This window comes from Chiloscyllium plagiosum, unplaced genomic scaffold (assembly GCF_037043375.1).
Source record: "Chiloscyllium plagiosum isolate Xiang-an unplaced genomic scaffold, Cpla_swu_hap1 HiC_scaffold_26, whole genome shotgun sequence".
NCBI classification, from domain to species: domain Eukaryota; kingdom Metazoa; phylum Chordata; class Chondrichthyes; order Orectolobiformes; family Hemiscylliidae; genus Chiloscyllium; species Chiloscyllium plagiosum.
The window spans coordinates 16,267,532-16,291,661 of NW_028270164.1; the positions used below are offsets into that span (position 1 = coordinate 16,267,532).

Here is a 24,130-nt window from a genome sequence, read left to right on the forward strand (position 1 = left end):
GAACATGTATGGGGTGATGAATTCTCAGGTGAATATAGCATGAACAGCCAAGTATGTTGTATCAAGACTGGCTCTAATGCAATGGGGGGTACATCAGGTTCCAAGCGATCAATTGTGCTCGGTGACTCTCTAGTACAAGGCACAGACAGACGCTTCTGTGCCCAAGAGTGAAAACTCAGATGGTATATTTCTTCCATTCTGCCAGGCTCAAAAATGTCTCAGAGAGGATGCAGAATGCTCTCAAGGATGAGAGGGGCAAGCAGGAGGTCATTGTGCACATTGGGGCCAACAACATAGGAAGGGAAAAGGTTGAGATTCTGAAGGGAGGTTACAGAGAGATGGCAGGAATTTAAAAAGGAGGTCCTCGAGAGTAATAATATCTGGATTACTCCCAGTGTTATGAGCTAGTGAGGGCAGGAATAGGTAGAGCAGATGAATGCATGGCTGTGGAGCTGGTGTATGGGAGAAGGATCCACATTTTTGGATCATTGGATCTCTATTGCGGTAGAAATGACCTGTACAAGGACAGATTGCACCTGAATTGGAAGGGGATGAATATACTGGCAGAGAGATTTGCTCGAGCTGCTTGGAAAGATTTAAACTAGCAAGGTGGGGTGGTGGGGGGGGCGCGGGGGGGTTGGTCGTGGTGGTGGAGGGGTGGGACCCAGGGGGATAGAGATCATTATGAGAATGGTCCAGTTGAGAAAAGAAGTGAGTCAAACAGTCAGGGCAGGCAGGGACAAAACAAAGAACAAGGTAGGACCAGGAGTGTCTATGATGCGGAGCAATGACAACATCTAGGTGGGTCAATGATATTTACATTACAGCACTATTGATCCGGTGGAAGATATGGTGAACCATTTTCTGTTGAAAATTTTACATTCCAGGATGATGTATGGTTTCCCAAGCCTGTTTATACATGTCTTATTGAATTTTCAGGGCTAGTATGCTAGCAATTGCTCACCTGTCAATCTTAGCAAATGATGAATTGTCACCAATTTTCTGAGGAAAGAAGATTGTTGAACCTTTGGCAAACACTTTGGATAATGTGATAACATTGATGCTTTCCACGAGACTGAGAATGTGAAACATGAGTTCACCACTCTTTGTCTCGTCATTTACATCATCAGATTCTGGTTTTACAAAGTGCAACTTACTTAAAAGAAGCTGTTGCTAGGCTAGTTTCTTGTTAACCAACAGCCTCCTGGTGCTAACTTGTTTCACAAAAGTATCAAGTACAGCTTCGACCATTAGTGTCATGCTGCACACAACAGAGACACACAGGGGAATATCAGGCAGTGATGGCATAGACCCTCACTACACTATCGTGAAACATTCAGGAGTCCAGTTCAATTCCATCACTGCCATGGCTGGAGCAAGTGAGTTCTTGACTGCCTTCATGGAAAGGATGGAAGTCACCTTGGAAATCCAAGTCCAGCAGAACATACATCACTGCTGTATATGTGCTCAGGTCTTTATGCCTTTGTTTTAGTCTTGGGTATACTGAATGCTGTTATCAACTTTTTCATCTTATCCCTTCACTGGTAAAAGTCCAGGTCCCAACATCTCTCCTGAAACTTTACCTCATCATCACGGCCAGTTACACCACTACCATCCTTAAACAACCCCTTCACCCAGACTGTACACTTCCTGATCCTGACATATTAGTTTCCACATAAGCCTGTTGAACTATAACCTAGTATTGTGTGATTTTTAACTTTGTCCACCTCAATCCAACACCGGCACCTCCAAATCATGATCCTGACCTAACAGCAACCCCATTATCAGACCCAACTCTCCACAATGGCTATGACTATGCTCTCCTCGGCAAATACCACCAGTCACATCCCTGCACTTGAGCTCCCTACAGCATAGACCATGCTCTGGATGCTCTGTGACACCTTTTATCTATTCATGGTCCTAAAGAGCCTGGAAAGCCACTGCTGAGAGGTTCCTGGATATAGAGAACCCCATTGCTAGACAGAGTGCTGAGTTTGCCTCATAAAGGCTCACTTGCCTGAGATGGGGAGACCCTCAGATTAATCTCCCTACTCAGTTCCCTCTCTCTCATGAAGAAGGACACTTTTATATTTGCATGGGTCCTTGTGGGAGAGTATTAGTACTTCTATCTCTTGGTCAAAGGGCACAGTTCTAGAACCTCCTCTCGAGGAGTGTCATACCGAGTCTGAACAGGTTGCTATAAAAATATTGATAACAACGCATTTGCACAATGTAAGAGACTCGTTAGTGAATTGTTTTAGGTGGCCAATGGAGTTTACTGTCCAGCAGAAACATGTTGAGTATGAAAAGAATTGCCAACATTCATTAGCATAGTGATTTCACTGGTCATTGGGTGGCCATTCACTAGAATGGACAACTACATCGATCTTGCTTCCTGGTATCTTCTGGTGTTTGGAAAACTCAGAGGTGACTTAATTGAAACGTAATAGATCCTGAGGGAAGTTGACTGGGTGAATGTTGAAAGAATATTTCCTCTTGTGAGAGAAACTAGAACTCGAGTTTTAAAAATAACCCTTTTAAAAGAGATGAGGAAACATTTTTTCTCTTAACAGTTTGAGAGTTTTTCGAATTCCCTTTCTCAAAAGGCAGTGGGTGGAGAAACATTAAATATTTTTAAGGTTGAAGTAGATGGATTCTTGATTACCACGGAGATCAAAGATTATCAGGATATGTAGGAAAGTAGACTTGAGGTTAAAATCAGCGGCAAATTTTTTCACACAGAAGGTGGTGTATGTGTGTATAACAAGCTGCCAGAGGAAGTGGCCGAGGCGAGTACAATTACAACATTTAAAAGATATTTAAAAGATATTTAAAAGAAAAGTACAAGGTAAGGAAAGGTTTAGAGGGTTATGGGCCAAATACAAGCAAATGGGACTATTACAGTTTGTGAAACCTGGTAGGAAATGGATGGGTGGGACTGAAAGGTCTGCTTCTGTAAGACTCTGTGTCGCTGGTGTTTTTAACCATTGTTACTACATCCTGTAGATTAACTAAGAGAGCTAGGTCGGTTGCTCACAGTATCGATTTAAGCCCGACAGTTTGTCCTGTTTCTCTTCACAGGGTTAAATTGACGAAGGGTAAATCTGCCCGGCAGGCTCTGGAAGAACGTGGGCTTCTTGGTGATTTACTGGAGAAACACCTATACAATCCATACTCCAAATATGCAGGCTACTTCAATGGGCAGACCATGTCTACAGAGCCACTCATAAACTACCTGGATGTAAGTAGTCCTCACTGTGGGGAAAGGAACAAGTCCAGGAGGACATTTAGGGACAATTTCACAACCCCAGTGGGAGTCTAGCTAAAAGGAAGTTTAGAGTGGCAATGCTGGCAAGCAGTAGTCCTCCCTCTTGAATTAGGCAGTAGACCTCACTTCTTCCTGGGAGCACAGAATATTATTTTTGGTATAACTAAGGCAATTTAAGATTGGTGACAACATAGAAAAATAGATGGTTGTACATCCAAAAACACTCAAGCAGCTTGACACTATCCAGGGCAAAGTGGCTCGCTTTATTGGCATCATATCCACAAGCATCCACTCTCTCCATCACCGATACTCAGTAGCAGCAGTGTGTACCACCTGCAAGATGCACTGCAGAAATTCACCAAATATCCTCAGACGGCACCCTCCAAACCCACAACCATTTTCATCTGGAAGGACAATAACAGCAGATACAAGGGACAACACCATCTGCAAGTTCCCCTCCAAGCCACTCACCATCCTGTCCTGGAAATATATTGCAATTCCTTCACTGTTGCTGGGTCAAAACCTGGAATTCCCTCCCTAAGGACATTGTGGGTTAACCCAAAACCAGTGGACGGTAGCAGTTCAAGAAAGCAGATCATCCCCACCTTCCCAAGGGCAACTCGGAACAGGCAATAAATATTGTCCAGCCAGTGATGGCCAGGTCCACAGCTGAATAAGAAAAGGGAACAGGAGTAGGCCATTTGGCCATTCCAGCCTGCATACCATTTAGTATGATCATAGTCGATCACCCAACTCAGCACCTGTTTCCTGCTTTCTTCCCATATTGTAGTGATTATAATGAGGTCAGCCATTTGGATATCTTAGAAAATGAGGTCACTGATTGGGGCTGTTAATCTGGTCCAATCAGGGAGCCCAGACTAACTTAAAGGGATGAATGTCAGAGATATTGAGCCACTGAATACCTGACTCAGTGAGAGACAGTGCTATTGTCAAAGGCTATGCGTTTGTAAATAAAGGGTGATTGGTGATGGGATGCTCGCCTCTAAAGAGTTAATTCACATACTTTTTGATCCTTTTAGTCCGAAGGATTATGTCTGTCTCCTTGTTGGAAATGTTTAACGTTATACCCCTCTCTTGATAATTGCTACTCCTAAAGCTAATGGAAGTTAAAGTCATGGCAGGTGCTCAATGAAGGGTTGGCTTAATTTCTTCCATTTTAGACTATCAACCCAACAGTAAAATTATTAGAACCCTCCTTCCCCCCTCCACAAACACCACGTTTATTTAATTGCGAGGTAGATTGGAGCTTAGAGTCAACCCCAAGTCACCCAGAGTATAGGTTATGTGGCTTGATGGATAAAATATTGCATTAAAACAGAATCAAAATGAATTCTTAAACGCCTAAAGAAAATCAGTAACAGGTAGGTAAATCACTTTTACTTTCTGCTGGTAAATGGTCATTATCTTACACCATTTTTAAAATTCATTCAGGGGATGAGGTTGTTGCTGACTAGGGCAGCATTTATTGCCCATCTCAAATTGCCCAGAGGGCAGTTAAGAGTCAATCACATTGCTGTGGGTCTGGAGTCACATGTAGGCCAGACTGGGTAAGGATGGCTGGCACCTTCCTTCCCTGAAGGACATTAGTGATCCAGACAGGTTTTCCAACACTCAACAATGGCTTCATTAGACTTTTAATTGCAGATTTTGTATTGAATTCAAATTCCACCATCTGCCTTGGCAGGATTTGAATCCATGTCCCCACAACATTAGCTGCGTCACTGGATTAACAGTCCAGCATTAATACCCCTAGGCCATAACCTGCAAGTGTTTCAGCAAGAAGGGGAAGTCAATGCACTGGCTCCAATTTGCATTTCTCTTGTGCCTCTGACAAAATAATTGCTAAATAATTTGGATGGGGGGAGAAACAGCAAAGAGTAAACAGCAATGGAAAGACTGGAATTTAAGGTGGTCTTTGTGGGGGGCTGGGGCTGTGAGACGGTGCAGATGTCAGTCAAAGAATGTCAAGGAGTTAGAGGAAAATAACTGAGAGAAGAGGCTTCACAGCAGACACTAACTCCCAGCAGAAAGCCTGTGCAGATAAGTTTTCAGATCTCGCTGCACTAGGATTTTTGAATTGATTTGAACTGCTGGGGTGGCACTGTGGCTCAGTGGTGAGCACTGCTGCCTCACAGCGCCAGGGACTCGGGGTTTAACCCCAGCCTCGTGTGACTGCCTGTGAGGAGTTTGCACATTCTGCCCATGTTTGCATGGGTTTCCTCCCATAATCCAAAGGTGAGGTGAATTGACCATGCTAACTTGCCATAGTTTCAGGGATATGTATGTTAGGTGCATTAGTGTTTAGTAAATATAGGGTAGGGGAATAGGTCTTGGTGGGGTACTACTTGGAGGCTCGGTGGGGGCTTGCTGGGCCGAAGGGCAGTAAGCAGCAGCTGGTTGGTGGGTGGAATAGCTACAGGAACGAACAGAGGTTGAAGACTGGGAAGCCCAGTGCTTTCCTGCCAGCATTAGGGACCTGTCTCCTGCCAGCATTAGGGACCTGCCTACTGCCAGCATTAGGGACCTGTCTCCTGCCAGCATTAGGGACCTGCCTACTGCCAGTATTAGGCACCTGCCTACTGCTAGCATTAGGGATCTGCCTGTTGCCAGCATCCAGAGATCAAGTTAAGTTCTGGAGGGAAGAGACTTGGCAAAACGCTCACAGCCTGCAGCAACTGAGGTTTACGGGGTAGGTCCAGAAGATGCAATCCCTCTTCCCAGCCCAACTAGTGTGAGGTTTGTTTTAACATTTAACACTGGTGATCGTACTGCCTCCTCAGCAAATCTACCCATCTGGACAGTGAGACAGACCATCCACTGAGATGAATCCAACTTCCATTTATTAATGGCAGTCCCTCAAATAACAGCACAAGCTTCACATGCCACAAGAACCAATAACAGATTCATGGGAAACGACAGAAATCAAGCCACTCGATTTTAACTGCTCCATCAGTTGGAGAGAACAACACCGATGTAAGACTTGAGTTCTCGAGTACTGTTTCTTCTCCATTCCCTTAAAGAGTGGAGTTGGTGATCTGCAAAATCATACCTACGATGACTGCGCAGATATAAAGGAGTAGAGAGATTAAAGTGATTTGGAAATGAGGGTGAGGATGACAATAAGCTGGAAGGCAATGCGGCTGTGATAAGGACAGAGGTGTCAAACAGTTAGGAGGTTGGGAGTGACAGTTCAGCTACAAAATGCTGAACTAACTCAAACTTGTGAAGTTTGGAGAAATAGCTGTATTTAAGAAATCGTTGCTTGAACTGATGAAGGCGTGGATTAAGGATATTAAGGGTTTAGCACAATCAATGAGTTAAGTAAGTAACACAGGCTGTCTTGAGCTTTCTTATGACTTTTTGATCTGATGACCATTTGGGTTAAGGAAATCAGGTTAACATTGAACAAACTGAACATTGTACACAGCCTGGTGGAACTAGACAACTGAGCAGGTTGATGGATTGGAATAAGTTTGCCAATACAAGTTAAGGAAAGTGGCTTTAGTTTTGCCAAATCCAAGGCTTAACTGTGAGCCAGAAATCACAAGACAGCAACAGCAGGAAGGTGGCAATGGTTTCAGAGGGATAGGTAACATTGGTGTCCACCTACAAACTTTCACTCTGCTTGGAATAGCATCCAGGGAAACTAAACACCCTTGTTCTCAACCGTACAAGTCTTTCTGTCCCTGTAATGGAATGTACTAGATCGCCAGATACTACACATGCAGATAACTTGGGAAGATTCCTATAGAGGCATATGTGGGTCCTCAAATCTTATTTGTTTCTATGAATTGCACCTAGATGGAGATAGATAACTTCTTGATTAGTGAGGGGATCAAAAGTAATGCGAAGATCAAAAGTTACGGGCGGCATGGTGGCACAGTGGTTAGCACTGCTGCCTCATAGCGCTAGAGACCCGGGTTCAATTCCTGCCTCGGGCTACTATCTGTGTGGAGTTTGCACATTCTCCCCGTGTTTGCGTGGGTTTCCTCCGGGTGCTCCGGTTTCCTCCCACAGTCCAAAGATGTGCAGGTTAGGTGAATTGGCCATGCTAAATTGCCCATAGTGTTCGGCGAAGGGATAAATGTGGGAGAATGGGTCTGGCTGGGTTGCTCTTCGGCGGGTCAGTGTGGACTTGTTGGGCTGAAGGGCCTGTTTCCACACTGTAAAGTAATCTAATCTAATCTATAAAAAAGTAATCTAGTCTAATCTGAAAGGCAGGAGAATGGGGTTGAGGAAACATATCAGTCAAGATCAAATGAGGGAGCAGACTCAATGGGCCAATTGGCCTAATTCTGGTCATATATCGTGTAGAACATCCAATACACCTTGGTACAGCAAGAAGACAATCTGCCCAGTGTGTCTATAAATACTGAAACATTGTTTCACAAGCTTTAACCAAGTCTAACTTGTTTCTTCAACTACAATATTCCTACAGATGTCTTATTATGGAACAATTAGCATCGGAACCCCACCACAAAGCTTCACAGTCATCTTTGATACTGGTTCATCAAACCTTTGGGTCCCATCAGTTTACTGTTCCAGCCAATCATGCAGTAAGTGTATTTAAACAGTCTTCCTAACTTTTGATCAGCATATTCACCCATTATGAGTGATCTGGGCACTGGCTGGGGAGTGGCCCAAGGACACAATGGATTGATCGTAAGTTAAAGGGCATACAAAACATACCAAAAATAACTGAAGAGATTCAAAGATAGGGAATATTTGGTAGATCCAAACCTGATTGATTCAATAAGCAGAACTTCTTGAAGCATTAATGGTCAAGCCAATCAGGAAGTGGAGAGACCACCAACAGGGACTTCCTCTGGAAACATGGCCCCTGGGGTGGAGGTCCTGCCGAGAGAGAGCTACTGGCCAACCAGAGGCTAGCGACACGTGTACTTAACAACACCATGGAGGAGGCCATGGCTGCTGCAAGGGAACAACCAAAGTCACAAAATCATTGAGCAATTCATTAGACATAGGGCAAAGACCATAAGGAACAGGAACAGAAGTAGGCCATTCAGGCCATCGGGTCAGCTCTGCCATTCAATGAAGTCATGGCTGTTCTGAAAAGCTACTTTTCCGGCTTTTCCCCATAACCCTATACTGGTTACAAGTCTATCTATTTCAGGCCAGTATTTATTGCCTATCCCTAAATGTCCAGAGTGCAGTTAAGAATCAACCACAGGGCGGCACGGTGGTACAGTGGTTAGCACTGCAGCCTCACAGCGCAAGAGACCTCGATTCAATTCCGACCTCAGGTGACTGACTTTGTGGAGTTTGCACATTTTCCCCATGTCTGCGTGGGTTTCCTCCGGGTGCTCCGGTTTCCTCCCACAGTCCAAAAATGTGCAGGTTAGGTGAAGGGGTATATGTAGGGGAATGAGGGTCTGGGTGGTTTGCGATTCGGCGGGTCGCTGTGGACTTGTTGGGCTGAAGGGCTTGTTTCCACACTGTAACTAATCTAATCTAATCTAATCTAATTGCTATGGCACTATGGTCAGGTAAAGGCCAGATCAGATACATTTCCAAGATGGTGTTAGTGAACCAGGTGTTTCTTTATTAAAATAAGCAGTGCCGACACCAAAGCTAGCAGTCTACCCCAGATTTTATTTTAACTGAATTCAAACTTCACCACCTGCCATGATGGGATTCAAACTCACCTCCCCAGAATATTAACCTAGGGTTCTGGTTTGTTAACTCAGTGACATTGCCACTATTCCATCCATTTTGTCATCCATTGGTCATTTAAGGACCTCAATTGATGTCAAAGTGTGAGGGTCAACTATAGGTCGTCCCACCCAGAGTGTAATCCGAGGGGAGACGGGAGAGTGAGGTCTAGCCTTGCTGAATTCATGAACTACTTGCCTCCACATTCATCACTATGAAGTATAAGAAATTCCATCCAAAATGAAAATACATTTGAAAATACTTTTTTGTTTGCTGTCTGTACAGTTGTGATTTCCGTTTGATGAGTTTTTGAGATAAATGGAAAGAAGAATTATATAACAACAAGGTCATGATGTCTAAGAAGGGTGTATGACAAAATAATCTAATGTGACAAAAAGTAGTGCTTTGGGTCTATTGGCTCCCTCTCAGGAAATTAAGTTTAAACCAGATCCACAAAGTTGCACTCAACTGGTGGCATTTGTGCCTCTGAGGCAGAAGGTTGTGAGTTCAGCTTCCACTTCAAAGACTTAAGAAGGAAATATCTGGCTGTCATTCCAGTGCAATATTGAGAGAATGCTGCAGTGTTACAGCTACTGTCTTCTGAATGAGACATTGAACTGAGACATTGTTTGATCACAAGCACGCATTAAAAACAATCCCATTGCACTGTTTCAATAACGAGCAAAGGAGTTCTGTCCAGCAAGTTGGACAATGTCTAACATTTAACCAAAGATGACAAATAAATCATCTAGTCATTATCACATTGCCGTTAGTGGAAGCTTTCTGTGCACAAATTGGCTGCTATGTTTCTAATGTTACAACAGTGACTATAATTTAAATTATTTCATTGGCTGTAAAGCACTTTGGCAATGGATGCATACAAGTTTTGTGTTCACACTGAAGTAAAAAGTTGCCCGCATCAAAGCAACCTGGATCATCTGAGCTATTTCAATGCAATCATTAACTCATGGGACTCTGTTAACGAATAGTTTTAACCTGCTAGCTCATACGCCAAGCCATATGATGATTCTGACAAGCAATGAGGAATGGTATGCTGGAGGTCAACTAACTTGGTTGGTTGGTTTGTGATGGAGAGTGACCCAACAGTGTGGGTTCAATTCCCACACCGGCTGAGGTTACCATGAAGGGCTCTCCTTCTCTCCCTTGCCTTAGAGGTTAACCACCACCAGTTACCCCTCTCTGTAATAAGAGAGTCTGGTAAGACCATGGTGACTTGATCTTTATTAGATAAGATGACCTACAAGACCTTTGACCTCTTGTTAATATTGCTGGTTGTAAATGAGTCATTTTGCTCATGCTAACAAGGAGGTGATGGTGTGGTGTATTAATGTGAGATTATTAATCCAGAGACCCAGATAATGTTCTGAGGACCTGGGATCAAATCCCACCTTGGCAGCTTATGGAATTGGAATTCAATAAAAATCCGGAATCAAAATTCTAGCGATGACTATGCAACAACTGTCTGGTTCACGAGGACCCTTTAGGGAATCAAACTGCTGTCCTTCCCTACTCTGGCTTACATGTGACGTTAGACCGAGAGCAATGTTTTTGACAGTTAGGGGTGGGTGGGGAAAAAAATCTTGGTCCATTCAATGATGTTCACTTCTTGTGAATGCACTATCCCTCATTTAATAAGTGTGCAATTCAACAGAAACAAATAGTGCTACAAACAATTATACAGCAATTTTTATGGATGACCTGTGCTTGATTCAGTTATGAAATTAAATGACCAAATGATTAAAATGTTTACCTTTACAGCAAACCACAAGAAATTTTCACCAAGCAAGTCCTCGACGTTTCAGGCAACAAACCAACCACTGTCTATTCAGTATGGTTCAGGCAGCATGACTGGGGTCCTGGGCTATGACACAGTCACTGTACGTATATTGTAACTTTTACCAATCATGTTATAATCAAATAAGGTCAAAATTCTTAAACTGCTCATATACGTGTAACTTCCTTGTATATTAATATTTTGTAACATTTGATGCAAATCTTCAACTTGACCAGAAACTGATTAGACTGGCCAAATAAATACTATGGCTTAACCAAGCAGGTCAGAGGCGATAGGTTCTGTGAAATAACTCATCTTTGCTAAACAGCCAATGGTGTGCCAGGTTTCTGAAAGTCGTTCAGAATTTTCAACTCCTTCATCAACACTGAAAACTGACCTTTCTCTCTGTGTAAAGTGTCAACTGGAGGAACAGCAATCAATAAACATAATATGAACAAAATATTGCATAGTTTGGAGATCTGAAATTAAAACAAAAAGTGCAGTAGAAACTCTTTTATTGAGAGAGAAACAGAGTTTACCTTTCAATTCTGATATGACTTGTTTAGAAAAAGATTCACCTTGGGCTTGAAATGATCATTCTGTTTCTCTCCCCACTGACCATATCAGGCCAACAGATTTTCTCTAAGACTTTCTATTTTATTTGTAATTATGAGTCATTGCATAACCTTAGATTTTCTCGTTACTGTGGTATTCATTCATTTAAATTCATGGTCTGGTTTATTGTTAACTCTCAGCATGGTAATTCCTCAGAACAAGTTGTGCCTTTCTCTTTCTTCTAGGTATCAAACATTGCTGTCAAAGAGCAGGAATTTGGGTTAAGTGAGACTGAACCTGGGAGCACTTTCTACTATGCTCCATTTGATGGGATCCTGGGGCTGGCCTATCCAAACATTGCTTCGTCCAGTGCCACACCTGTATTTGATAACATGATGGCTGAGAACCTGGTCCAACATGACCTGTATGCTTTCTACCTCACTAGGTATGTTGTCACACCTTATGTAGACTTGCATAGAACATAGAACATTACAGAGCAGTACAGGCCCTTCAGCCTTCGATGTTGCGCCGACCTGTGATACCAATCTGAAGCCCATCTAACCTACAGTATTCCATTATCATGCATATGTCTATTTTAATGCCCTTAAAGTTGGCGAGTCTACTACGAGTGTGTTCCACGCCCCTACCACTCTCTGAGTAAAGAAACTACCTCTGACATCTATCCTATATCTATCACCCCACAACTTAAAGCTATGTCGATTAGTGTTAGCCATCACCATCCAAGGAAAAAGACTCTCACAGTCCACCCTATCTAACCCTCTGATTGTCTTATCTGACTTTCATCTGCATAGCACCCTGTGTAACATGGGGGATTAACTTAATGTCACCACATAGCCATTTTTTAAAGCAATTAACACAATATGCATCTTTGTATTTTTCCAGCAACTGAAATGAACAGTTTCCATGTCAGGTAGTCTCTAACTTCGAGCAAAGTTCTAAGTACATCCTTGTGAACAAATGGAATTCTTTTAGATTTTGTTTGAATTGCATGTGCAATCCAAGATAGGAAATTGGATCATTGCAATTTCTTTCAGGCGTTTTGAAAAGGGCTTTGTTGAATTTCAAACAGCACATTGAGGATTGAGTGTGTTTTCTTGAATGGAGTGAAATGTTGTCTGATTTTCAACGGCTAATGACACCACGTTCTGCAAGCCCCAAACAGAAGATATCACCACTCTGGCATTTCTGAAGCTTTGTCCATGCTCTTCAATATCAGGCAGATCCCTGCTGAAATTAACATTCAGATTCACTTCTTTTTACAGACAGGATGGTCAGTCCGGAAGTGAAGTTGTTTTTGGTGGAGTTGATCCAAACCACTACACAGGTCAAATTAACTGGGTGCCCGTCACTCAAGAAGGTTACTGGCAAATCCAACTGGACAGGTAAGTGAGCAACCCATTTCACAATGGAAATGCAAGCTGTAACCATCACATTGCAAGGCATACTTTGACATGGAAATATTAGGTGAAATGAGTCGCAGCTCAGGTCCAGGTATGGACGCACTGAGCGACAGAGAGAATGCACCAGTTAATGGATACCTTACAGATTAGAATTGAACCACTGTTTAAATCCAGGCTGGGAAAGCTAACATTCAATCCATCTGAGGATAAACTTATTGCAGACAGTATTGCACACCAAGTGCACTTAGTCAGAATATTTGGACAATAATGTGCCATGTATCCAAACTGTCTGATCTGTGTCCTTTAGAATGAATCGACTAAAATGAATGAATGGGGAGTTAGACAATGGTTATGGGGTGAGTAAAGGTGCCGAGATCCTGTTGCATCTACTTCTGAAATTAAAAGTGCCGCAATGGGCCAACTTCAGACTTCAACATCCCGTTTTCTTAATATGCCTGGAAGAAGGCAGCTCCCCCCCCACCTTCTCAAGGGGGGACAATAAATGCTGACCCAGACAGCGGTGCCCATATCCCATGAGTGAATAAATAAAACTGACTCAAGATTGGTATTTGTAAATGTGACTTCACATCATGGAATACATCATGGAACCACAACATCATGGAATAAGATAAAAATCACACAACACTAGATTATAGTCCAACAGGTGTATTTGGCAGCACTAGCTTTTGGAGTGCTGCTCTTTTGTCAGGTAGCTAGCTATCTAACGAAGGAGCAGTGTTGCAAAAGCTAATACTTCCAAATAAAGTTGTTGGACTATAGCCTGGTGTTCGTGAGGACTGCAGATGCTGGAGGTCAGAGTCGAAGAGTGTGGTGCTGGAAAAGCACAGCCAGTCAGGCAGCATCCAAGGAGAAGGAGAATCGACATTTCAGGCATAAGCCCTTCATCAGGAATATCGATGTTTCAGGTATATATTTCAGACAGAAGTGAGCTGCCCTCTTCCAGGCATATTATGAACAAGGGATGTTGAAGCCCAACGTTGGCCCATTGCAGCACTTTTAATTCCAGAAGCAGATGCAACAGGATCACCACATGAAGGGCTTATGCCTGAAATGTCGATCCTCCTGCTCCTCGGATGCTGCCTGACTTGCTATGCTTTTCCAGCACCACACTCTCAACTATAACCTGGTGTTGTGTGATTTTTAACTTAGTCCACCCGAGTCCAACGCCAGCACCTCCACCTCATCTTGGGGTAGAGCAGGTATCTGGGCCTGCACCAATCAGGATGCCAAAATATTTACCCCATGACTGCCATTGGTCGCCGCTCCCATCAATCCCATTTGTCTACCAGCACCAAAACCCTCCACTACTCCTCAGCTAACATCCCCTTTGTCTCTAGTGCTGACCTCCAGTGGGGACCAGACACAATTGCAGCAGTGGCTACTGCTCTGAGTGGAACTGCAATGGTTTGAGAGTGATGGCCATTTGATGAGCTAGGACAGAAATCTCATCCTGAGCTAATTAAAATCCCTCCAAGCTGATTCTATCCTTAGCACTGTAAGAATCCTGGAACATAAAATACTACTAAAGTGTCAGGAAAACACTCCTGTTATTAGATTTAAATTTAGATTTATCTCCTTCGATCATCTCTACTCATATTGCATTAATATGGTAGTTTGAGCAGTAACAACACAACGAGGTTTCATTTACATAGCACCTTTAGTGTCATAAAACATCTCAAAGTGTTTCACAAGAGCTTTACCATGTCAAATTTGATGCCAAACCACATCAGAATGTTGTCCTCTGAGGGGAGAATATGTGGACTCAAGTTCCTAAAGTGATGAAGACAGAAGTGATCTCATTGAACTATAAATGTTTAGAGAGGTCTGGCAGAATAGGTGCTGGGAGAACATTTTCATTGCCTGCAAAGTATGGAACTAGAGATCCAAACTCTGTGGATGACTATTTTAGAATATTTAGGTGATTATTTTTGACCAGGATGGACTCAATGAGCTGAGGGCCCATTTTTGTGCTATAGACCTCTACCACTCCATTTTTGACTGGAAGAGGAATTTCTTCACTCAAAGGGTTAAGAACCTTTACCATTCTTTGCCCCAAGAATTGTACATGTTCAGTCAAGTGAGTGTACACATGACATGAGTTTGATGGATTTTTGAGTTCCAGGAGAATTTAGGGCATGGGATAACAAGGAGAGGGGAAGTTGAGGTCAATGATTTAAATTCTTCAATGGTTGAGCAGATTTAAGAGGGGTGGCGGGGGAGCACTCTGATTTTTAAGTTCTCGTCATCATAAGGAGGTGGGACACGTGACTAAACGCTTGGTCAGAGGGGGTGATTTTAAGGAATATGTTAGACGTGGTGGGAAGGTATTCAATTAACAAGTGCCATCTTGTCTTCTCTCAGGGTGACAATCAATGGTCAGGTTGTGGCCTGCAGTGGAGGCTGCCAGGCCATTGTTGATACTGGCACTTCCCTGCTTACTGGTCCCAATACAGCCATCAGCACTATCCAACAATATATCGGTGCTACCCAAGGGTACTACGGCCAGGTAAGCTTCGATGAAAGCTTCGTAGATTTTTATAATCAGTCAGAGGAGGGTCTGGATATTTTTCTAATCAATTGATCAAAAGAGTTATTACACACCTCTGAAGCAGATGGAACTGAATCCAGGCCTTTTGGTTCAGAGGTAGTGCCAATACCCCTGCACCACAAGATCCCTTTCAGACGAGGTTCTATTGAATGCACCTTTTATTTTGTGCTATTTATATATTGATGTATAAATCTATGCTATGTTTAAAAGATTAGTTTTAGTTTACAAAAACCTTTAGAAGCTTAATCAATAATGTATATTGTCATTGTGTTCATTAATTACTTTGCATTGCAGAACACAATAAAGTAAAAGAGGGAAAAATGGGTAATGATAGGGATTTGCCTTTGGTGGAATCATACCTTTTTTCAGGCTGCGTTACTGAACATGTGATAGAGAAGCTAAAATGTTACATCCGGTCCCATAGATCTGGAGCGTTGGGTTATTGGGCTCTAAACAAGTTGTCCAATAAAGTCTGTTGCTATTCACTCAGAAGAGTATAGATCTCCCATTACTACAGCCTCCTGATTTTTACATTCCAATTTTGAACATAAATAAACCAAAGGGTTAAAGAACATTTCTAATGTTTGGCATCAGAAGCGTATCATCAAAAGAGTCTTGGCAGTCTCAATCAAGTACTTCAATAGGCAGGGGGTTTCATTACTAATCTTGCCACTGATTGACCAATAATGCCAATCTCACTCTGAGAGGCTTCAACACATTAGATCTGTGCCAAGGCGGTGTGGGTTTTGAATGCCGTTTTGAGATTGGGGCTCTGGCAACCTACTGGGGCAGAGTAAAGGGACCTTTATGTTTTACCCAATTCTGCTGTTCTGAAGAAGGGTCGCTGGACCCAAAATGTTAAACCTACTTTCTGTTTTTATTTTTGATTTCCAGCATCTGCAGTTCTCTAAACTTTCTGCTGTCTTTGAGCAGTGTGCACAGACAGGTGCTTGGAAATCTCCCACCTCCCAGTGCTAACATTTTTTATCACATTAGGCATAGCTATTAACTTCAAAGACTAGCAGTGGTGGCCCTGGCACCCAACGTTTATAAATAACTACAAGGCCCAAAAGAATTTCAATTTATCATTGACTGAAATGATTAGGTTCAACCTGCTAGCTCCATCTGTAAATCAGAGGGAAATGCACTAAGTACAACTACAAATGAAGTTGATCCCGATTTTATGTTGAGGATTCCTGGGACCTTGGGAAAAGTTGAATCATAGAATCCCTACAGTGTGGAAATAGACCATTTGGCCCAACAAGTCAACACCGACCCTCCAAAGAGTATCCCACCCAGATCCATTCCTGTACCCACATTACTCTACATTTCCCCTGACTAATGAACCTAGTGTTCCTGAATACTGTGGACAATTCAGCTTGGCCAATTCACCCTAACCCACACATTTTTGGACAGTGGAAGGAAACTGGAGCAGTTGGAGGAAATCCACTGAATGTGCAAACTCCACACAGACATTCGCCCAAGACTGGAATTGAACCCAGGTCCCTGGTGCTGTGAAGCGGCAATGCTAACCACTGAGCTTGAACTTCAAGCCATTTCAAACATGGAAGGTTTGAGAAGGGTGGTGGGAATTCACAACGTTAGAAGTTCCTATGCATCCAATACGGCCAGCCTGTCCAATGGAGCAGCAATGTCAGGATGCCTTTAGAAAGCAGACTCCTAATAGGTGGATATGAGCATCTTTTGTGACCCGAACATCTGACCTGTTCTACACCAGAAAGCTTGCTGGTAAAGGGCAGAACTGGGGCCTCACTTTTACAAACATAACAAGCTTGTACTTACACAACTAAACATTATAAATATACACCTCAAAGACCAACATCCCCAGCTTCTGTTTTCTCCATACACTGAATCCTAAGTTAATATCCACTATCTCAATATAGTTAAATAATCATTGCAAAAGTAACGCTGCACGCCTAAACAGAGTCCAAAATAAACAATAGTTCTAAATAAAAATGGAAATGTTTTAGCTTTCCTCACAGAAATAGTGTTATATGTTTGGGATTCCCCATCAGCAGCTCCTCCATAAGCCCTGCAACTAATGGCCAATTTTCCTGCATTTAGGGGCAAGTGGATATTGTTGATAAAATCCCTAGTGGTGGCCTTCTCACAATGAGGGTGCAGGGAGCGTCCCAACACCTCAGACAACTTGCAGGAGCATCTCAGCACTTGTGCTGGAATGTCAGCCAAGACAACTTTTAAGATGTGACCAACTGCACATTCAATAATGAGGTTGTTGACTTTGTTAGTTTCGTAAACATTTCTTCCAATGATTCTTGGAGAATGCTCTGCTCATGCTTGTTTTTAATTATTTCATCGATTGTACAGTATTCCATCAACTGCAATAATCTGCCCAACATGCCGAATGTAGTCTTCACAATCAATGGAATCGATTATCCCCTTACTCCATCTGAATACACAATCCAGGTATGCTTTTGCTTAAATTTGATAAAGCTGATTCTTAACAGCTAGGTTAGGTTCTCAGACTTTGGTATCCAGCAAATTTGCTTGTCAGTTAATTTTTGGAGAAACTATACAGAAAATGAATGAGCCTGTACCACTTTTGAACATGATTGAGTGAATAAGCTCAGTTATGGTGAAAAAATTAATTTCCTTATCAATTAACAACAGAAGGGAAGAGTTTTTTATATTATTAATTCTTCAGATGCGGGTGTTATTGTCAAGATCAGTACTTATTGTCATCCTCAATTGCCCTGGAGAAGGTTGTGGTGAGCAACTTTCTTGAAGTGTTGCTGTACTTGAGATGGACGTATTTTCACACTATTGTTAGAAAAGGCTTTTCATGATTTTAAGTCAGCAATAATGAAGGGATGATGTTAATTATCTAAGGTCAGGATGTTCTGTGACATAGAAGGGGGCTTGGGGATAATGCTGTACCCACACACTTGATGTTCCCATCCTTCTCAATTCACAGATTCACACAGCACAGAAAAAGCCCTTTGGCCCATCAAGTCTGTACTGATATAACTACCACTAAGAGTGCACTAATCCCAATTTCCTGCACTTGTCCCATATCTTTGACTGTGATGATATTTGATATGCTCATCCAAATATCTTTTAAAGGTTGTAAGGTTTCTGACCTCCACTACCTTGCCAGGCAGTGCATTCCAGATTCCCACCACCCTCTGAGTGAAAAGGTTTTTTTCCTGAAATCTCCTCTGAATCTCTGGCCCCTTACTCTAAAATTATGCCCCCTCATGCTTGATCTCTCAACCAAGGGGAACAGCGGCTCTATGTTTACCCTGTCCATTCCCCGCATTGCATTACACACCTCAATCCTGTTCACCCTTCAGTCTTCTCTGCTCAAAAGAAAACAATCTAAGCTTATCTAGTCTCTCCTTAGAGCTCAATTTGTCCATACCAGGCAACGTCCTGATGAACTTCCATCTAGATGGTGAAGATTTGAGGTTTGAAGTGAATCGTTGAAAAAGACTTGTCAAGTTGCTACAAAGTTAAAAATCACACAAACCAAGTTATAGTCCAACAGGTTTAATTGGGAGCACTAGCTGATGAAGGAGCAGTGCTCCGAAAGCAAGTGCTTCCAATTAAACCTGTTGGACTATAACCTGGTGTTGTGTGATTTTTAACTTTGTACACCACAATCCAACACCGGCACCTCCAATCAACTTGCTGCAGTGAGTTTTGTAAATGGTGCACAGTGCAGTGACAGTGCACCAGGGGTTGAAAGGAATAGATGCTTAATGTGGGCTTTAATATCTTTAATATTGACACAGTGCATGCTTAAATGTATGGTGGAAAATAACATTTGTAGCACAGCACTGAACAGAGAGAAGAACTGTTGGACCAAATTATTCACTTTTTTGCTCGCTCCATGAAATAGAAACTCTAGCAAATTTTATATAAGTACAATTTTTGTCAATAATCTAGTTTTTAATAATCAGTGATAAAACATAATTAATCCTTTATTCAGTTTCTCCAAAACCTTTTTACTCACCCTTGTCCATGAAAGAAGCATTTGCCAATTGATTTTTTTTTCTAATCTAATCTTCTTCTCTTATCTCAATATTTATCAACAAGCTATTTATGTGAGGACTCAACTGAGATCCCAAAGCATAAACTTTCATTCCTTCCTTCACCTGGAAATCAGCCACTGATTGTTGTTGTGTCACCATAGTCTTACCAGACCATAGGGGCTGCTCTCTCATCAGAGAGAAATGACTGGTGGTGATTTAACCTGAGGGCCACCAGACCTCAGGCAAGGGAAGAGGTTGAAAAGGAGAGTCCTTCATGATAACCTCAAGCCAGTGATGGGAATTGGACCCACACTGTTGGTATCACACTGCTCTGCAAACCAACAATCCAACCAATTGAGCTAAACCAATTCCCTAGCCTTTGATAATTACCTGGCGGTTTGACTTACAGCTGACAAAATAATGTCGAGAGTGGGATATACAGTCTGTTAATCAAAAGCTGTTTTGATTTAATTCTGAGCAATCATCAAAGAAGAAATGCTAGACAGACGTTTTCATCTTTTGCTTATTTTACTCACAGAAGGATTAGTTATGGCAGATAAATCACTTTGGGGGTCTAACTCTCACAATTTGCATTTCTTTCAGGACCAGTATGGCTGCATGAGTGGATTTGACTCCATGTACCTTCCAAGCTCTTCTGGAGGACTCTGGATCCTGGGGGATGTCTTCATTGGGCCATACTATTCCATCTTTGACAGAGGAAACAATCGTGTGGGTTTTGCCAAATCCGTCTAATTTAATCATCCAAGGTTACATTTAAAGTGCATTCCAATTCTTTTTGAGTCCTTCCCTCATTCTTTAGTCATGACTGATGCAATGGAACCACACAATCACAAGAATTTCAGTAAAAGCCTCATTGACCTTTGGTTATTGAGCAGGCAAGCTAATCTGATTATGTCTGAGACAACATGAAGGCACATCTCTAAAATACAGTCAATTAGTTGCAACCTCTTCATTCAATTTGAGTACACCCTTCACATTACTGACCTCTAAATCCAATAAAATTGCTCAAGAAAATATGCTTTCAATGGATTATCTGCATTGTCAACCGTGGATGATAAACTGTATCGTAGTCACACTCATAATTTTATTCTCCTCTCTGGTGCTTTCAATCCTAAATGAAGACTTAGCTGCTCTAGGAATTAATTGCTCCGGACATTAGATAGTATAAACATTCCAGAGCCAAAAGCCATCTACATTTTAGATGGTTGCTTTTGTAGATGAATTTAGACATGTGTGTGGAAAGCATGCTGTACGGTCTTAGAAAAAGCACATCAACATTTTTGCATGAAATTGTATTAATCATTCCTGAACAGTCGGGAAATGATCTTTACATGATCTCATGCGTACACAGCTGGGGTGGCAGATTGGTAATTGGCATTGTCCATTGTTATCGAACGTGCCTGACTTTTATAAATAAGAGTGGGAAACCCACTCTGTCAATTTGTGTCCTAAACTGTGAGTGTAGTAATGATCTCTGATGTGATTTTTAATAAGATCATGCAGTGAGATTTCATCTTGATGGTGCACACTAAATATTTTCTATTTTTCTTCATTAGCAAATACAATGTCAATAAACTTACACATATTGCAAAGATGTTTTGTTATTACAACTTTTTCTTCATGTCAGTGATGGGCTGCTCTGCACATCTGCTCAAAACATTCCTGATGAAGGGCTTAAGCCTGAAACATCAGCTCTCCTGCTCCTCGGATGCTGCCTGACCTGTTGTGCTTTTCCAGCACCACCCTTTTCAACTCTGACTCTCCAGCATCTGCAGTCCTCACTTTTTCCTAAAAGACACATTAAGCCACATCTGAATATTCTAAATAAGCACACCATTCTCTCCCTGCACCATACCACAACACACAATGTTCATAACATCAATGCAACCTGTAACTAATTGTTAATATGCATTTAATTATATCTAGTTAACTGTAAAACTCTCCGAGTTAGATCAGTAAATAGTTTTCCTTTATCACATTAGATCAACTGAAATAGGTCCATGCTGGCCAATATCCCGTCACCAAGTCATCCTTTATTTCCACCTGCCTAGTGCACAACACTGACTCAGCGAGCACAGAACTGCCTCTGAGAATGAGCAGAACCTTTTTAGATTAGATTACTTACAGCGTGGAAACAGGCCCATTGGCCCAACAAGTCCACACCGACCCGCCAAAGCACGACCCACCCAAACCCATACCCCTACATTTACCCCTTCACCTAACACTGCAGACAATTTAGCATGGCCAATTCACCTAACCTGCACATTTTTGAGTTGTGGGAGGAAACCGGAGCACCTAGAGGAAACCCACGCAGAGAGGGAATTGAACCCGGGTCTCCGGTGCTGTGAGGCAGCAATGCTAACTACTGTGCTACCGTGCCACCCTCTGACACTCCTGTTTATATCTGACAGCCAGGGCTCCCTCCGTGGACCAGATTAACAGCATGAATCAGGGTACTCATATTCCGAATCCTATCGGATCGAATGGATCGGTTGGAGAGACAGTTAGAGGCAATGAGAAATTTACAAGAGCAAGGGGGTGTGATGGATGGCAGTTATAGGAAGGGAGAAAAGTCACAGATACAGTCACATAGATGGGTTAACTCTAGGAAAGGTAAGAGAGATAGGCAGGTAGTGCAGGAGTCTTCTGTGGCGATCCCCATTTCAAACAAGTATGCTGTTTTGGAACATGTATGGGGTGATGAATTCTCAGGTGAATATAGCATGAACAGCCAAGTATGTTGTATCAAGACTGGCTCTAATGCAATGGGGGGTACATCAGGTTCCAAGCGATCAATTGTGCTCGGTGACTCTCTAGTACAAGGCACAGACAGACGCTTCTGTGCCCAAGAGTGAAAACTCAGATGGTATATTTCTTCCATTCTGCCAGGCTCAAAAATGTCTCAGAGAGGATGCAGAATGCTCTCAAGGATGAGAGGGGCAAGCAGGAGATCATTGTGCACATTGGGGCCAACAACATAGGAAGGGAAAAGGTTGAGATTCTGAAGGGAGGTTACAGAGAGATGGCAGGAATTTAAAAAGGAGGTCCTCGAGAGTAATAATATCTGGATTACTCCCAGTGCTATGAGCTAGTGAGGGCAGGAATAGGTAGAGCAGATGAATGCATGGCTGTGGAGCTGGTGTATGGGAGAAGGATCCACATTTTTGGATCATTGGAATCTCTATTGCGGTAGAAATGACCTGTACAAGGACAGATTGCACCTGAATTGGAAGGGGATGAATATACTGGCAGAGAGATTTGCTCGAGCTGCTTGGAAAGATTTAAACTAGCAAGGTGGGGTGGTGGGGGGGCGCGGGGGGGTTGGTCATGGTGGTGGAGGGGTGGGACCCAGGGGGATAGAGATCATTATGAGAATGGTCCAGTTGAGAAAAGAAGTGAGTCAAACAGTCAGGGCAGGCAGGGACAAAGCAAAGAACAAGGTAGGACCAGGAGTGTCTATGATGCGGAGCAATGACAACATCTAGGTGGGTCAATGATATTTACAATACAGCACTATTGATCCGGTGGAAGATATGATGAACCATTTTCTGTTGAAAATTTTACATTCCAGGATGATGTATGGTTTCCCAAGCCTGTTTATACATGTCTTATTGAATTTTCAGGGCTAGTATGCTGGCAATTGCTCACCTGTCAATCTTAGCAAATGATGAATTGTCACCAATTTTCTGAGGAAAGAAGATTGTTGAACCTTTGGCAAACACTTTGGATAATGTGATAACATTGATGCTTTCCACGAGACTGAGAATGTGAAACATGAGTTCACCACTCTTTGTCTCGTCATTTACATCATCAGATTCTGGTTTTACAAAGTGCAACTTACTTAAAAGAAGCTGTTGCTAGGCTAGTTTCTTATTAACCAACAGCCTCCTGGTGCTAACTTGTTTCACAAAAGTATCAAGTACAGCTTCGACCATTAGTGTCATGCTGCACACAACAGAGACACACAGGGGAATATCAGGCAGTGATGGCATAGACCCTCACTACACTATCGTGAAACATTGAGGAGTCCAGTTCAATTCCATCACTGCCATGGCTGGAGCAAGTGAGTTCTTGACTGCCTTCATGGAAAGGATGGAAGTCACCTTGGAAATCCAAGTCCAGCAGAACATCCATCACTGCTATTTCTGTGCTCAGGTCTTTATGCCTTTGTTTTAGTCTTGGGAACACTGAATGCTGTTATCAACTTTTTCATCTTATCCCTTCACTGGTAAAAGTCCACGTCCCAACTTTACCTCATCATCACGGCCAGTTACACCACTACCATCCTTAAACAACCCCTTCACCCAGACTGTACACTTCCTGATCCTGACATATTAGTTTCCACATAAACCTGTTGAACTATAACCTAGTATTGTGTGATTTTTAACTTTGTCCACCCCAATCCAACACCGGCACCTCCAAATCATGATCCTGACCTAACAGCAACCCCATTATCAGACCCAACTCTCCACAATGGCTATGACTATGCTCTCCTCGGCAAATACCACCAGTCACATCCCTGCACTTGAGCTCCCTACAGCATAGACCATGCTCTGGATGCTCTGTGACACCTTTTATGTATTCATGGTCCTAAAGAGCCTGGAAAGCCACTGCTGAGAGGTTCCTGGATATAGAGAGCCCCATTGCTAGACAGAGTGCTGAGTTTGCCTCATAAAGGCTCACTTGCCTGAGATGGGGAGACCCTCAGATTAATCTCCCTACTCAGTTCCCTCTCTCTCATGAAGAAGGACACTTTTATATTTGCATGGGTCGTTGTGGGAGAGTATTAGT

At 42.5% G+C, this 24,130-nt stretch overlaps 1 protein-coding gene across 1 annotated transcript; it reads left to right on the top strand.

Annotated features, from left to right (window-relative positions):
- Positions 1–3,084: 3,084 nt before the first annotated feature.
- LOC148145102 (pepsin A-like) lies at positions 3,085–20,931 on the top strand. Its single transcript, XM_087973516.1, has 8 exons — positions 3,085–3,241; positions 7,728–7,845; positions 10,742–10,860; positions 11,558–11,757; positions 12,596–12,715; positions 15,116–15,260; positions 17,652–17,750; positions 19,922–20,931. The coding sequence occupies exons 1-8, from the start codon at positions 3,209–3,211 to the stop codon at positions 20,069–20,071; spliced, it is 984 nt and encodes a 327-aa protein (XP_087829642.1). The 5' UTR covers positions 3,085–3,208; the 3' UTR covers positions 20,072–20,931.
- Positions 20,932–24,130: the final 3,199 nt, after the last annotated feature.